Source organism: Nilaparvata lugens, chromosome 3 (genome assembly GCF_014356525.2).
Source record: "Nilaparvata lugens isolate BPH chromosome 3, ASM1435652v1, whole genome shotgun sequence".
NCBI lineage: Eukaryota > Metazoa > Arthropoda > Insecta > Hemiptera > Delphacidae > Nilaparvata > Nilaparvata lugens.
In genome coordinates this window covers 81,393,682-81,406,637 of record NC_052506.1, presented here as the reverse complement: position 1 = coordinate 81,406,637, position 12,956 = coordinate 81,393,682, and the positions used below count along the sequence as shown (strand labels likewise).

General features: G+C 31.8%; 1 protein-coding gene across 2 annotated transcripts in view; it reads left to right on the top strand.

The window, feature by feature from the left end:
• The first annotated feature begins 260 nt into the window (after positions 1-260).
• LOC111052236 (venom dipeptidyl peptidase 4) overlaps positions 261-12,956 on the top strand; it is a 57,830-nt gene continuing 45,134 nt past the window's right edge. The window contains exons 1-2 of one of the 2 annotated variants that reach the window (XM_039424771.1): positions 261-578; positions 4,749-4,852. In XM_039424771.1, coding sequence (XP_039280705.1) covers positions 440-578; positions 4,749-4,852 — 243 coding nt within the window. In that variant the 5' untranslated portion in view covers positions 261-439. The remainder of the gene's footprint in view (positions 579-4,748; positions 4,853-12,956) is intronic. The other variant, XM_039424770.1, reaches the window with a different exon arrangement.

The following is a 12,956-nucleotide window of genomic DNA, read 5'->3' as shown; positions in this document are numbered from 1 at the left end:
ACAAACAGCATAAACCATAGCGCTGGCCTCTTAGCCTCAGCTTCCATGTGCAGCCATTTTGTTATCAGTTTGGCCAATGAACATGCAACAGTGATTGTGAAATATCCACCAGTTGATTGGAGTCGATTCTTCGCAAACTCCCTCCTTCAGCAGAGCTTTTCTCCCCAATGTATACATGTTTGAAAAATAACATATCGGACCTCAAATTAAAAATGAAGTTTGCTTCAAGTTACACAGTAAACTTGTACGTATTGCTACACGTATGTAGACGGAGCATAGCTGTATGCTTGATTAGTGCGACTCGAATTCCTTTAGCTGTTGAGGTGGAAAGGTGACTATTACTCACAAAACATAGTCGCTATTTCATATTCGTTAAATATTATATTTGATAAAAACTAGAAATATTCGACTGCTATCGAATCCAAGAGAATTTTGCAATATGAATTTGTTAGGTTTCCTCACATTTTGGATAGTTTTAACTGAACTTTCAATTATTAATGCAAAAGATCTGTTGAAATTGAGTGATCTAATTGATTCTCCATTTGGCGACGCCACCTATAATGGTTACTGGAAGTCAGGTAAGTGTTAGCAAATTCTCAACCATTTTTGTACTCAAATTAAAATTTATTTTATAAATCAAAAGTATATTCACAAAATAATTGACCGAGCGAAGTGAGATCTAAGATTCAAGTCGATGGTTTTGCATTTCTCTTTATGTTTATATGTTTAAATGTTCATGTTGCGCATTCACAGCGAAACACAGCAATAGATTTTCATGAAATCTGACAGGTATGTTCCTTTTTGAATTTCACGTCGACGTATACGTAAGGTTTTTTAAATATTGCATTTTAAGGATAATACAAAAAGAAAAGGAGTTTCCTTCGAACACCAATATTACCGTAAAAATCAGACTATAGAATTATTCATCATAAATCAGCTGTCGAGTGGATTATAATACTAACCGTTCAAAAACATTGAACATCTTGAAAAAGTATCTTTCCATCAACGTTAGTAGACAGTTGTCTACTAACTTTGTCTTTCCATAAGCTGAGGTCATGGTTCTAGTTTGGAGTTATTGATAGAAAACATTTTTTTACATTCTTCTTTTTTAATCTGATGATTAAAATTGCAACAAATATTATTGAAAAGAAAATTTATTTCTAAAATCATGAAAAGTGATGAATTAAGTTTGTAGGAAATCAGCATTATGGTAGTTTATTTTGTTAATTTCAACACACCGATTTTTCGCCAACACGACAACACAGAATGTTCTCTGATGGGTTGATTGGATTGGAGTATCGACGGCAGCCAGACCTGATAACAACGCTCACACTCACATTCTGGGACGACACGTCAGAAAGCTCTATGCTTATTTAGGGTTTTTTCTAGACATTTTAAATTGATAAATTATTTATTAATTGTTGAGAAAACATAAAAACAGGTCAATGTAACTTACTGAGCGCGAGGTCTACTGTTCACATAACTACAAGTAGTGCAACAATAATAAATGAATATGCGTGGATGAATAGTCCATGTGCAGAGAGAAGTCGAAATAAATCAGTCAGTTAATAATGGTTTAAATAATGAAAATTATGACACTGAAAGATATATTCAAATCACGTAAAATATGAAAGGAAAAATGTATGATTACAGTATAAAAAAAAGAATTGTCTACAATTTAATAGAATATGACCGTTGCAGCAGTTTTTGTGGTGAGAGTGAAATTTTCTGTTCAGCAACAATAGATTAGTTGAAAAGGAAATTTGGAACACAATTTTCGACTTTGCAGGTTTGTTGAGACTAGTTTGGAGGTGAGCATATCAAAAATCCCAACCCCTACATCTTGTGCTGAAGGGATGAGGGTGGTTTGAAAGTTGCATTATCCACTTGTTACTTACATGCTTATATCTTGGAAACAATGTGTTCTATTGACATAATCAACTACATAAAAATGAAGCTTAATAAATTCCCTACATGTATTGTTCAATTGAGGTTCAGAATATTTATGTTTCAAAGTGATGCATTTTCGAAAAACCAGTTTTCTTCAATTTTTTCGTTCTTTCAAGTCTTATAACTTTTCAACAATTTGATGAAACAAGAATGTGCCAACTACGAGATTGTAAAGCATTAAATCAACTTTCATTTTAGTCCAGGCAATGAATGCTCAGAAAAGGGTATAGAGGGAAATGTTGGGAAGACAATTAATATACATGTAAAGTGAAGATAATATTTGATGCTCTATCAGATCATAATCAGCACGGTTTTTTCATCAATTGTTCAAAAATCATAAGGCCGAAAAGATGAAAAAATTGGCGGCAGAAGTGTTTTTTCAAAAAATGTCTCACCTTCAAGAGCGGATATCTCATAAACTATGAGAGATATGGAAAAAATGTAAAGGAAAACTTGTTGGTAATTTCGTAAGCTGCAATTTTGCACAGAGTACAAATGTCCATAAGGTGCATAGTTTCCGAGATATATAAGAGAAATGAAAAAATGGTACTTTCAAACCACCCCCACCCCTTTAGCACAGGGGGTAGGGGTGATGACTTTTGATATGTTAATCCTCTTACTATCCTTGAAAGAGTTGTGAAGTTGAAAATTGTGTTCCAAACTTTTCCCTCTATACCTCTATTCGATCATTCGTTGCCTGGACTACAATAATAAAGATGAATATGACTGTGATAATATGTTGTGCTGGTTGCATAGACGGCCTTCACTGCGAGCTCTATTCATCAAGTGAATTCTTCTTCAAGCTTGAAATTTGATCATCAATCTAAAACGTTCATAGAATTACATTTCATTTATAACATATTTTGAATATACTATGTATTCCAATATGTTAAGTATAACATTTAAACTTATGAACTCAAAATCATAGAGTTTCAGAAGAAAAGTGAGCTATAAAAGCTGTTTGTAAGTTGGATCAGGCAATTCTGTTCGTGAAATTATGATGATGATGACTCCAATTCATCTCCAATTTTCTCCAATTCATTCTTGCAGTCATCATAGAATTTCACGTTTTGTTTTCGAAGATACTTCAGAAGAAAGCAAATCCGCTTATATTGATCCATTTGTGATTTTCCTTGTATAATTTAATATTGTTTGTAGGTAATAATTATGCTGTCAATGAATAAGAATTTATTTTTGAATTCTAAATTAACCTGTAATGCAAGACAGTGAGTAAAAACTCTTGTGATTTATTCCCTGAATCTTATATTGTTTCCTTCCTTTGCCCTTAAGATGATTCTTCAATTCTAAAAAATTGTTCCTTTACTGAATTTAATTGAATTTTTATATCAAGCTCTATTGTAAATATTCATTATTTTCTTTTCAGTACCAAGTTATGTTTCAGTAGGACTCTTTCCCACACACAGATTTATCTATGTAGGGGAAATTTACAAGTGCTGTACCGGCATATTCTTTAATAAGAAAAAATAATTAAAATAAAAGACTTTCATTTTCTGGAAAAATACATCTCTTTTATTGCTACCGTACCTCCTGCCCCACTTGTAGAAGCTCAAGCCTCTGGAATTATTCAACCAATATATATTGAATTTAAATTTCAGCTTTTCATAATTACTAATTTTGTCATTGGTATTGTTTGCCATAACTTGTACTGTACAATTATCGCAAGATATTTGTATTTTTGGGAATCTTCACGTCCTCCTGCTCAGACGAACTTACGGCTATTCTTATACACAATAACTAAAAAAAAAAAAAATGGTGAGCCTCTTAATTTTATTGTGAATACTATTAACTGTGCCTACACTGCAATAACTGTAGCAACTCGAAATTGTTCTTTGTTAGTATTTGTTAGAATTTGGAGTTGATTTCTCTATTGTACATCTACATCTGTTATCTGACGAAGTTTTTGATGAATCTACTTGAAATTTTGACACATCTCTGTGGCGCCTTCCTACAGACCATCTTCGCTCTTTACTATAAATATTCACAATCACTCAATTGTCACCTTGAATCATACTTTTGTGTTCAAAAATGGTTTTTTCCCAATTTAAAAGGTACCGTATTCATAATTATTCAAATATCATTATTACAGCTCTATCATTTGATATTCATTCATAATCAAAACAGCAGGCTGCATGTAGTTCATTTGTAGTATCTTCTCTTAGGATTGATTAAGCTGCAGTCTTCATTGTCCTGAAATTAGATAGTAGTATATTAGTACTAGCCATCAGGCTCGCTTTGCTCGCCATATCCGACTGGATCGTCCAAAAATGGAATCAGCGGGCTTGCTTCGCTCGCCTGCATAATGTAAACATTTTCTGTCTATTACTTGATGAAAGAACTGAGAAAACGCAAAAAACCGCTGATTTTGGGCGTATCTTTGATGTTATTTCAAATTCCTTCTAACACAACATTATTACACCCCAACTGAGCTTCTGTAGTAAATTTGAACATCTGTTCCTTTGTTCTGGATAAAGCTGAGAAAACGCTGGAAAAACGCAGATTTTGGGCGTATCTTTGAAAATTTTTCCAAATCCGTTCTTAGTGCGCCTCTAAAGGGCCAACTGAACATACCTACCAAATTAGAACGTTTTTAGTCCGGTAGATTTTTAGTTCTGCGATTGAGTGAGTCAGTGAGTGAGTGCCATTTCGCCTTTATATATATATATATATATATATATATATATATATATATATAATTATATAGATTAGTAGCCTATATTAGTAGTATTCATATTTTGCTGAGAGTGGGCTACTCTTCTGTTTAATACTTTGTGTTTCAGATTTTGAATTGGGCACGATTATAAAAAAAAACAAGCATAATGTAGAAGAAACGTATAATGTAGTAACCAAACAGAAAGGTACAGGACCTCTCGAAACTTATATGGTGAGTAAATTACAATGATACTATTATCCTCATGCTTTTGTCTCACTCTGTCAGTGCTATTGAGTAATGATAACTTCAGTTTCATTTGTTGAAGGGGGATAAACAAGTTTCAAAATTAGAGTCGTCAATTCCACCACTGTAGGCTACACTATTCCAATAAATTTGAGTCATAGGATCATGGATTTGTTGCAATTCTGACTTTTTTGTCCGCTCTGGAGGACCAGAAGTACTCAGCTTTATTGAACTAGTGTTGGCGAAAAAATATATCTTATACAGAAAATAACTGAGTCTGTCCAATCCTAGAGCACTGCATGACAAATATTCTAATTCCCCTCCTATCCATTCATTCATCCAAGTTAAGTTTTAAGTCCGTCGGATTCACTTTTTAAAAAGAAATCTCCATTGACTAGCACAATTTTATAATTTTAAACAATCCAATATACATTTGAATTAACAAGTTTAAAATTGCGGAGTATCTTTCGCTACGACGGTCCGAGCGGAACTGAAGAAAATGCATGTCGACTCGTGGGAGCAGAGAGCTGAGACGTCTACTTGGAGTTCCCGGAATACTGCCTATAAGTTGATGACTATTGCAGGTTCTCAGGATATAACTCCTCCATCCCTAAAGAGAGCTTCGGGGGTAGGTTGCCAAGTTCTAGGAGAAGGATCTCTTATGGGGGTTTCTTATACACAGCACAAATAACACACACAGCAATAATGATATACAAAACAGCAGTGAAGTCTGTGGTCAAACAGAAGTTGATGTCTGTGGTGAAATTCGATTTCCGAATAATTGGCGAAATTTGATTGTTATCGAATTTATCGAAGTCTAATTTTCGAATGTTAATTTGGTAGTCAGGAAGTTGATGATTTTGAAGTTCGAATTTTATGTTCTCTAAGAATTTCGGGTGTCCTAATAGTTGATATGAGTGAAGGAGAGGGTTTCCTTGATAGTAAATTCTTTCTTCAGCTGTGTTGATAAGGTAGATTCCTTCAAGAGATGTCACGGCTGTTTTAGTTTTACTCTCGATATTGAAGTCTTTTTTTTTCAGTAGAACTGCCAGGTACTGTTGCATTTCGGGGATCCATTTCAGAAGAATCTCCTCAATTTGGATAGTGGTGAATTAACAGTTGTTCGTTGTGCCAGTCGAGATGATCGCTGCTTCGCAGGAAAGTTTCTGATGGGAGATGTCTTCAGATGAGCATAGATATTCGTTATCTCCTACCAATTTAAATTTTTTTCTACACCTTCAATTTTGAAATGCTCCGGATTATTAACAGATTTCAGTATATATTTATTGGGAATATGGTTACAAAACCAGATCCTAATTTAGTTGGAATCGCAAAAGTTCAAATAAATACAAAAAATTCAAATATTCCACAAAAACGTACACAATACAAAATCAAAATACAAGTTCTCAAAAGCAAAAGCAAATGAATCAGAAGTTATTTCTTCAACGATTGGAAATTCTAGAAAATACATGATTTGGTTATTAATAAACTTACAATCTAGGTACGTTTACTAATTTTTCTATCTCTAACATCTTATCAAATCTAATTTCTATTAGAAGCTTCCTATTATAAAATTTTGATACTTTCAAAAGTTCATTGAACAATTCTCTAGTGGACATAATACTAGGATGCAGAATGCAATCGAGATTTCAATGTCTTGAACTATATCTAACAACATATTATACGCAATTAGTAGCTGATTCATAATGTCCTTAATTCTCTCAAATTCTATAAAATCATTTAAGTCATTCTTTACCAACATTAATTTTTGTTTCATTTCTTCAAAGTTTTCGTTTACAATTTTAATAGTCTTATTAAACTCATCAATAATATTTTTACAAATGGAATAGTGGTTAGCAACTTGGTTCATTAAACCACAGATGAAAGAAACACTACCAGATATATGACGGGTCGAGATAGTTCTAGACGAGTAACAGAGATAGCGCCAGCATCGGAACCTTAGTTCTAGACGGTGCAATCAGTAGCGCTAGTGAGGGAAACTTAGTTACTGATGAAAGCGCCTGGAGCGCTATAGTGATGTCCACGTTATAACGGCAATGTTTCATTATCAATAGTATTGTTATCCTTGTCTATCATTCAACAAAGCAGATAGCTTTTTCCCGCTTTGTTCTGTTGCCAGATCGTCTTAAAACAATGTATAATTAATAGTAAACAATATATTTCATCTTAATAATTAAGATTATAATAAGGTTTTCATCAAGATTGGATTATTGTTGAGATAAAATATTATTTAGATAATATATTAGATTATTGTAATAAGTGTGAATGATAGATAAGAAGTAACTCAATTTGTATATTGAATCAACATCAATATTATGTTACTAGGTAACCAGGGATACTACAATAAGATGATAATAAATCTCAATAATTTAGTTAATTGATGCAATATTAACTCTTTTTTGTAGTTTAAAATAAACAATTGTATTTTATCAAGCCAGAAATTATATTTCTCAATAATTTTATAATGAATATCCATAATTATTATGAAAATAATATAATTTACTATCATTAAAATATAACTTATATATATTTATATAGGGTATATATATTATTATTATTATATTTTATTAAGCAAGAAATTATATTTTCCAGTTATTTCATAATGAATTTCCATAATTATTATTAAAATTCATCATATAATTTTTGAAAATTATAATTTCTTGCTTAATAAAATATAATTTATTATTTTAGATGAGAATAAAGACTTAATATTGTATCAATAAAGTGGTATCAGCTACTGCCATTGAAATCATTGACAAGACAGAGGATTGGCAACCTTGTTCTCCTATTACTGCCATTATAATGTGAACCTAACTATGGTGTCAAGAACTTAGTTACTGATGGAAGCAGCTAGAGTGCTAGCTTTAACTTATCCAAACCAAAGTCTATAAATACAGGTCATGACACAATCCTGTGATGCATTGCAAAATCGCCATTTTATGGGGTTCAAGTTCACCAATTTTCAAATTTAACAGCTGTTATCATTAAGACCGCCATAAATACCCCATAAAATGGCTGCTCCATAAGGAACACGAGTATCATGACCTGTATTTATAGACCTTGATCCAAACATGGCCATCTATAGTGTAACTTGTGTATGGTCATGATCTAAAGCATTAAAAACTAAAGAATATTAAAGGTGAAGCACAAATAATAAGATGTAGCACGAAAATAATAATACAAGTTTTATTCGGAATAATACAGTTTTATTATTCAATTACATACTCAATTTTCAGGTCAAATATTTTTTATTCAAACTGAGTTTTATACTTTTAAAATTTCAAAATTTCATCATGTGTCTGATTATCATGTATAGTGATATTGAAGATATTCATAAACATTAATTTGATAGGCTTTTCAAGTGATTGAATAATTATACAATAGTAATAAATTGTTGTTTTATTGCTACTAACTGTTCAAATAAATTTATAATAATTATTGTTATCTTATCTTGAATATTATCTTATATAAAAAATAGATTTTAAATTTTAAATGAAAAGAGATATCAATTAATTTTTTTTTCATTAACAATTTTCAATAATCTATGGATCTAGTGTAATTGTCCACAAATAAATTGATAATTTCTTACTTTTGCATAGATATCAATTTTTCTGTTATATCGTAATGTAGATTTAGAAACACATATCAAAAAGTATCAAATTGTAAATTTTTCTAGAGCTTGGAGCTTTTGGAATGTGATGAATGAAAATTTTTTATGTACAGTAGGCCTATGGAGCAGCTGATAAAATCTCATCAAGATGAAACTCCACTTTTCCATATTGGTCTGGTCAATACAGACATGAAAAAAGGGGATATGCTTGCAATGTAAATATTTTGTAGTTTTAATTTCTATTGTGTTATTAAGAATAATTTTTAAGTTAATAACCAAATTTTATTCAAATCTGAGCATATTTTGAAATACTTCAATTGGAACTTCAAAATATAGTCAAGGATGTGCAGAATTTTCTCTTTTTCTCACTCTAGTCGACAATACTTTTGATTCCAATATCATTAGAAAGTTACAATTCATTGAAGAAATGACGATTTTATTATTTTCATTATTTTCCTACTTTACTGTTAGTTTAGAGCTTTTTAGAGCTGGTCCGATGCATCATAGAAACTCGTGATTGATTCTAAACTGTGGATAATAGGGGTGGGTATCGATACATCAACAAACAAACATCGATGTTTACTGTTTGATGTTTCACTTATCGATGGTTTTACCTAGACATTGGTCATCCAATGTTTTTCCCAACTAAAAAGTAAAAACAATTCTAATTTTTTTCTAATGTAATTTAAGTTTTTTTTTTTTTGTTTGAAGAGCATTATCTTGTGAGCAATAAGCAATAGTAACAGAATATAATAATTATTTTTGTCATATTTAGTGTAGTATTCTGATTAGTATTTTTCGTGAATATACATGCATGTAGATCACTCTTGTGAAAGATCTCGCATAAGTTTTGACTTCCTGCAGATTGTTGTTTTTATTTTTCAATCAGGCACTCTGTATTTTTATGTGAGGCTGTTGGATACTCTTGAAGATTTACATTACTTATGTGGCCCGTGTCAAGGTTAGATACTTATTCAGAATTTGATAAGAGGTTGGATTCTTCCTCTCTCAGGAAGAAAGAGTTCTCTCTTATTACAATTATTTCTTCAACATGCGTTTAACACCAATTAATCTAGCTCTGGAAAAGAGGTCCTCGTGTTGTAAGGAGTGCAGATATCCATACAAAAAAACTTGATCCATTTCCATTTCCTAATAGAGAAATCTATCAGGTATTGAATAAATACGATATGAGTATCAATGATTGCTAAAGTTAGCTTAGGGTGGAATTTCAAGACCGAATCTTCGAGGATATCTCGAGAGGTTTCTGACTAAAATATGAAGATGACAAATCTTGTGAACTAGAATTGATGTACGTATCTTTCTAGTCACAACCTGTTCACATAGTCACCACTATGTCCAAAATTCATGTAGTTCTTTGCTTTGCAGCTGTGTGACGCTGGTAGTCTCTCAAACTGTGCCGTTCATACACTATCACCCCAACAAAACAGTAAAAATTGACAATAATCGACAGTAATCAGCTTGAGATAACAAAAGTTGCGACATAAATTCCCTATACCATGGGATATCTACTTACGCTATTGTTTCTCTATGATAGTATCCATAAAAACGTAGGACGATACGATGTTTATTGTTTGATTATGTTCATTATTATCATGTTCTTAAAATCTAGAGTACACACACATAAACATAATTTTTGCACTGTTAAAATGAGTGTTCTATAATCATAAAAAAACATCTTAATTGGACACTTGGACAGGATGAGTGGATCAATAATCGTATATTGAATAGTATTCATCCATCTGAATAATACTACATAATCTTATATTTATATTATTAGCTCTTTTTCTAGCTCTGCAAAGATCTGACTGTTATCTGATTGTTTAACAATGTAGAAATATAGTTGATTGAGGAAATATTCAATCTCAATTATGGTAATCTATTATTAATTTATTTGAATTATTGAATTTATCTATTTTGAAATTTATTTTATTGGATAAAATACAATTGACTATCATTAACAAGAATAAATGATTAATGATAATAATTGATTATACTGGTATCAATGATATCTTATATGGAAAAGGCAGTAGCAAGGCAGAGAATTGGCCAATATGTTCTCATTCTCCACTATCTTTATTAAGGTGGACCTGACTATAGCAACACAACAGATACTAGAGAAACTCTCGATATGAAATTACGTTAAATCTAAATAATGCTAAGAAAGTACTCAAAAGCGTAATATATTTCTCTTTGGCTCAATCCAGAAGAACTTTGGCTCAATCCATGGAGAACCTGTTCATTGATATGAACGAGTTTGTATTTATTTACAAGTTTGAACGAGTTGTATTTACATTTTTAAAGTACAAATCTATGCCTGAAATATTCTTAAATCTCAACATTAAAACTTACAAATTTTTTAAAATCCGCAACTTTTCAGTAGATCGAGCTCTTAAACTATTGGATATCCACTTACAATGTTTGTGAATCAAAATTTTAAACAGCAAATTCAAAATGAATTTTGAATTTTTGGTACAACTTGTACAAACTGCTGCTTCGCAATCAACAATTCTCTGTGTTACTGCCGACAATTTTTCCAAAACTCTTGTTTTGTGAGCAATCTTTGGGAATTTTTTTTTGAAAACTTCAAAGGCTACATTGCAAATTTGCAGAATTGTTTCGGTTGGTGATAACAGCCCAGTAGTCGTATCAACCTTCAAATTTGAAAATGTTCTGTTAAAAATAAGAATTTCTTTTCTGCTAGAAAGTTTTGAGTCAGCTTGACTCAGAATTTCTAAGCAGTTAGAACATTTGAACTTCTTGTGATATTTCATCACCAAGTAGCCCACAAAATAAACTTGTGAGCACTTGAGAACTAGCCGTCATAATTCTGTTTATGCTTCTTCCGTGATTAAACTATCTTGGTTGTTATCTTCTTCTTCTTCTTCTGCTTCAATCGTCCGATTGGTTGGCAGCTTTCCATCTTTGTCTGTCCAGAGCCAGTCATTCTTAACAGCTGGGTATAGCTCTGGACCCCAAGATCCCGGGTTATCTGCTTCAAATATTGTAGCCGGGGTATTGGTTGTTATACAATTCGGAAATTATTTATCATATTTTTGCCCATCGTATGCGTCTAAATTACCAGTGAAAAATTTTACAATAGTCAGTTGTGTCAGTGTTTTGGGTTTTTCAATGTCATCGGTTTTAGTAGATTTTCTAGGTCTTTTGATTTTTGATAGGTGTATTTTGGATTTGGTATTATGATGTCTAGGAACAATTTTCGCTTTCTTCAATTGTCTGTTCACAGATTCGATTTTCTCTTTGTTATACTCATTCTTGGTTCTACTCGGTTTCTGCATATAGTCCAGTCAATATAGACATAAAAACGGGGGTGTGCTTGCAATTTATATTTTAGTTCTGATTCTAGCTAAAACAGCTGATCAAAAAACTTTTCATTATTTGTGTTTATTATTCAAGAATCAAAACATTCATCATAATATCATCTTATCGCCATTTGAGAGAATAAAAAAGTAGAAACTCAACCTCCCACATTAAAACATAATCTTTTAGACAAATTGAAATCCACCCAAACCCAGCTTAAGTACTGCATTTACGTCTAAACCTGGTGGATAGTTTTGGAACTACTGAAAACTACTAGAAACAACCTATTTTTTGGACATGTTATTCATTATCAAAATTTGGGAACAGAATTGTTTTGGGCCATGCCTGTTGTTCTTTCCCGATCATATTTATATGATTTTGTCAGGATACAAAGCCTATGCCAGCATATTTTCTAAAATTAATGTATAATTGAGGCATAAATCAAATGTACTCACGTCAAATTATGTAAAACTCATTTAATTATAGTTTTATTAAATTCTTATAGTATTATTTCGTATAATTTACCAATTTATTGTCAGAGTCATTCGTCAACTGCCTACCAATGTTTGTTTACTACCTTATTTTCAATAATTAGGTTAGAGTGAATTGCGCCAAAATTGATGACAAGCCTTATCTGTCAGCTGTTGATACTGCCGGCTACTGTGCTACTGTGATATCTCTATATTATCTGTTTTCATTTCAAAACTAACTCAAGCTTGTTCATTTCTGCAACCCCTGTTTATTTTCTGTTTATCTGCTTTAATTTTATAGTCTTCCCGTTTAATGTAAGTTTTTGTCATTTTCTGTGTTTTTCGAACCTCTGTGTCTAATTTAAATATTAAAACCGCGTGGAAAAATTCCCATTGGTGGACTTTTTCTTATTAGGCACAGGATTGGTTCTTGCCCAAATCACGTGGTTCTTCTTCTCAGAAGAAGACCAGGTGATTTCCTCTTTTTGGGAAGAAGAGACACTTGCCTTCTGAGAATCGAATTATCAGGACTCGTTTAATTTGTCCTATTAAAATTAATGTTTAAATGGTTTCTCTTCTTGTTAAATGTAATATATCCAGTGTGTTAAATGTGTAGCTCCTCTGTAGTCTTGTGCTCTTAAATTAAATTGGA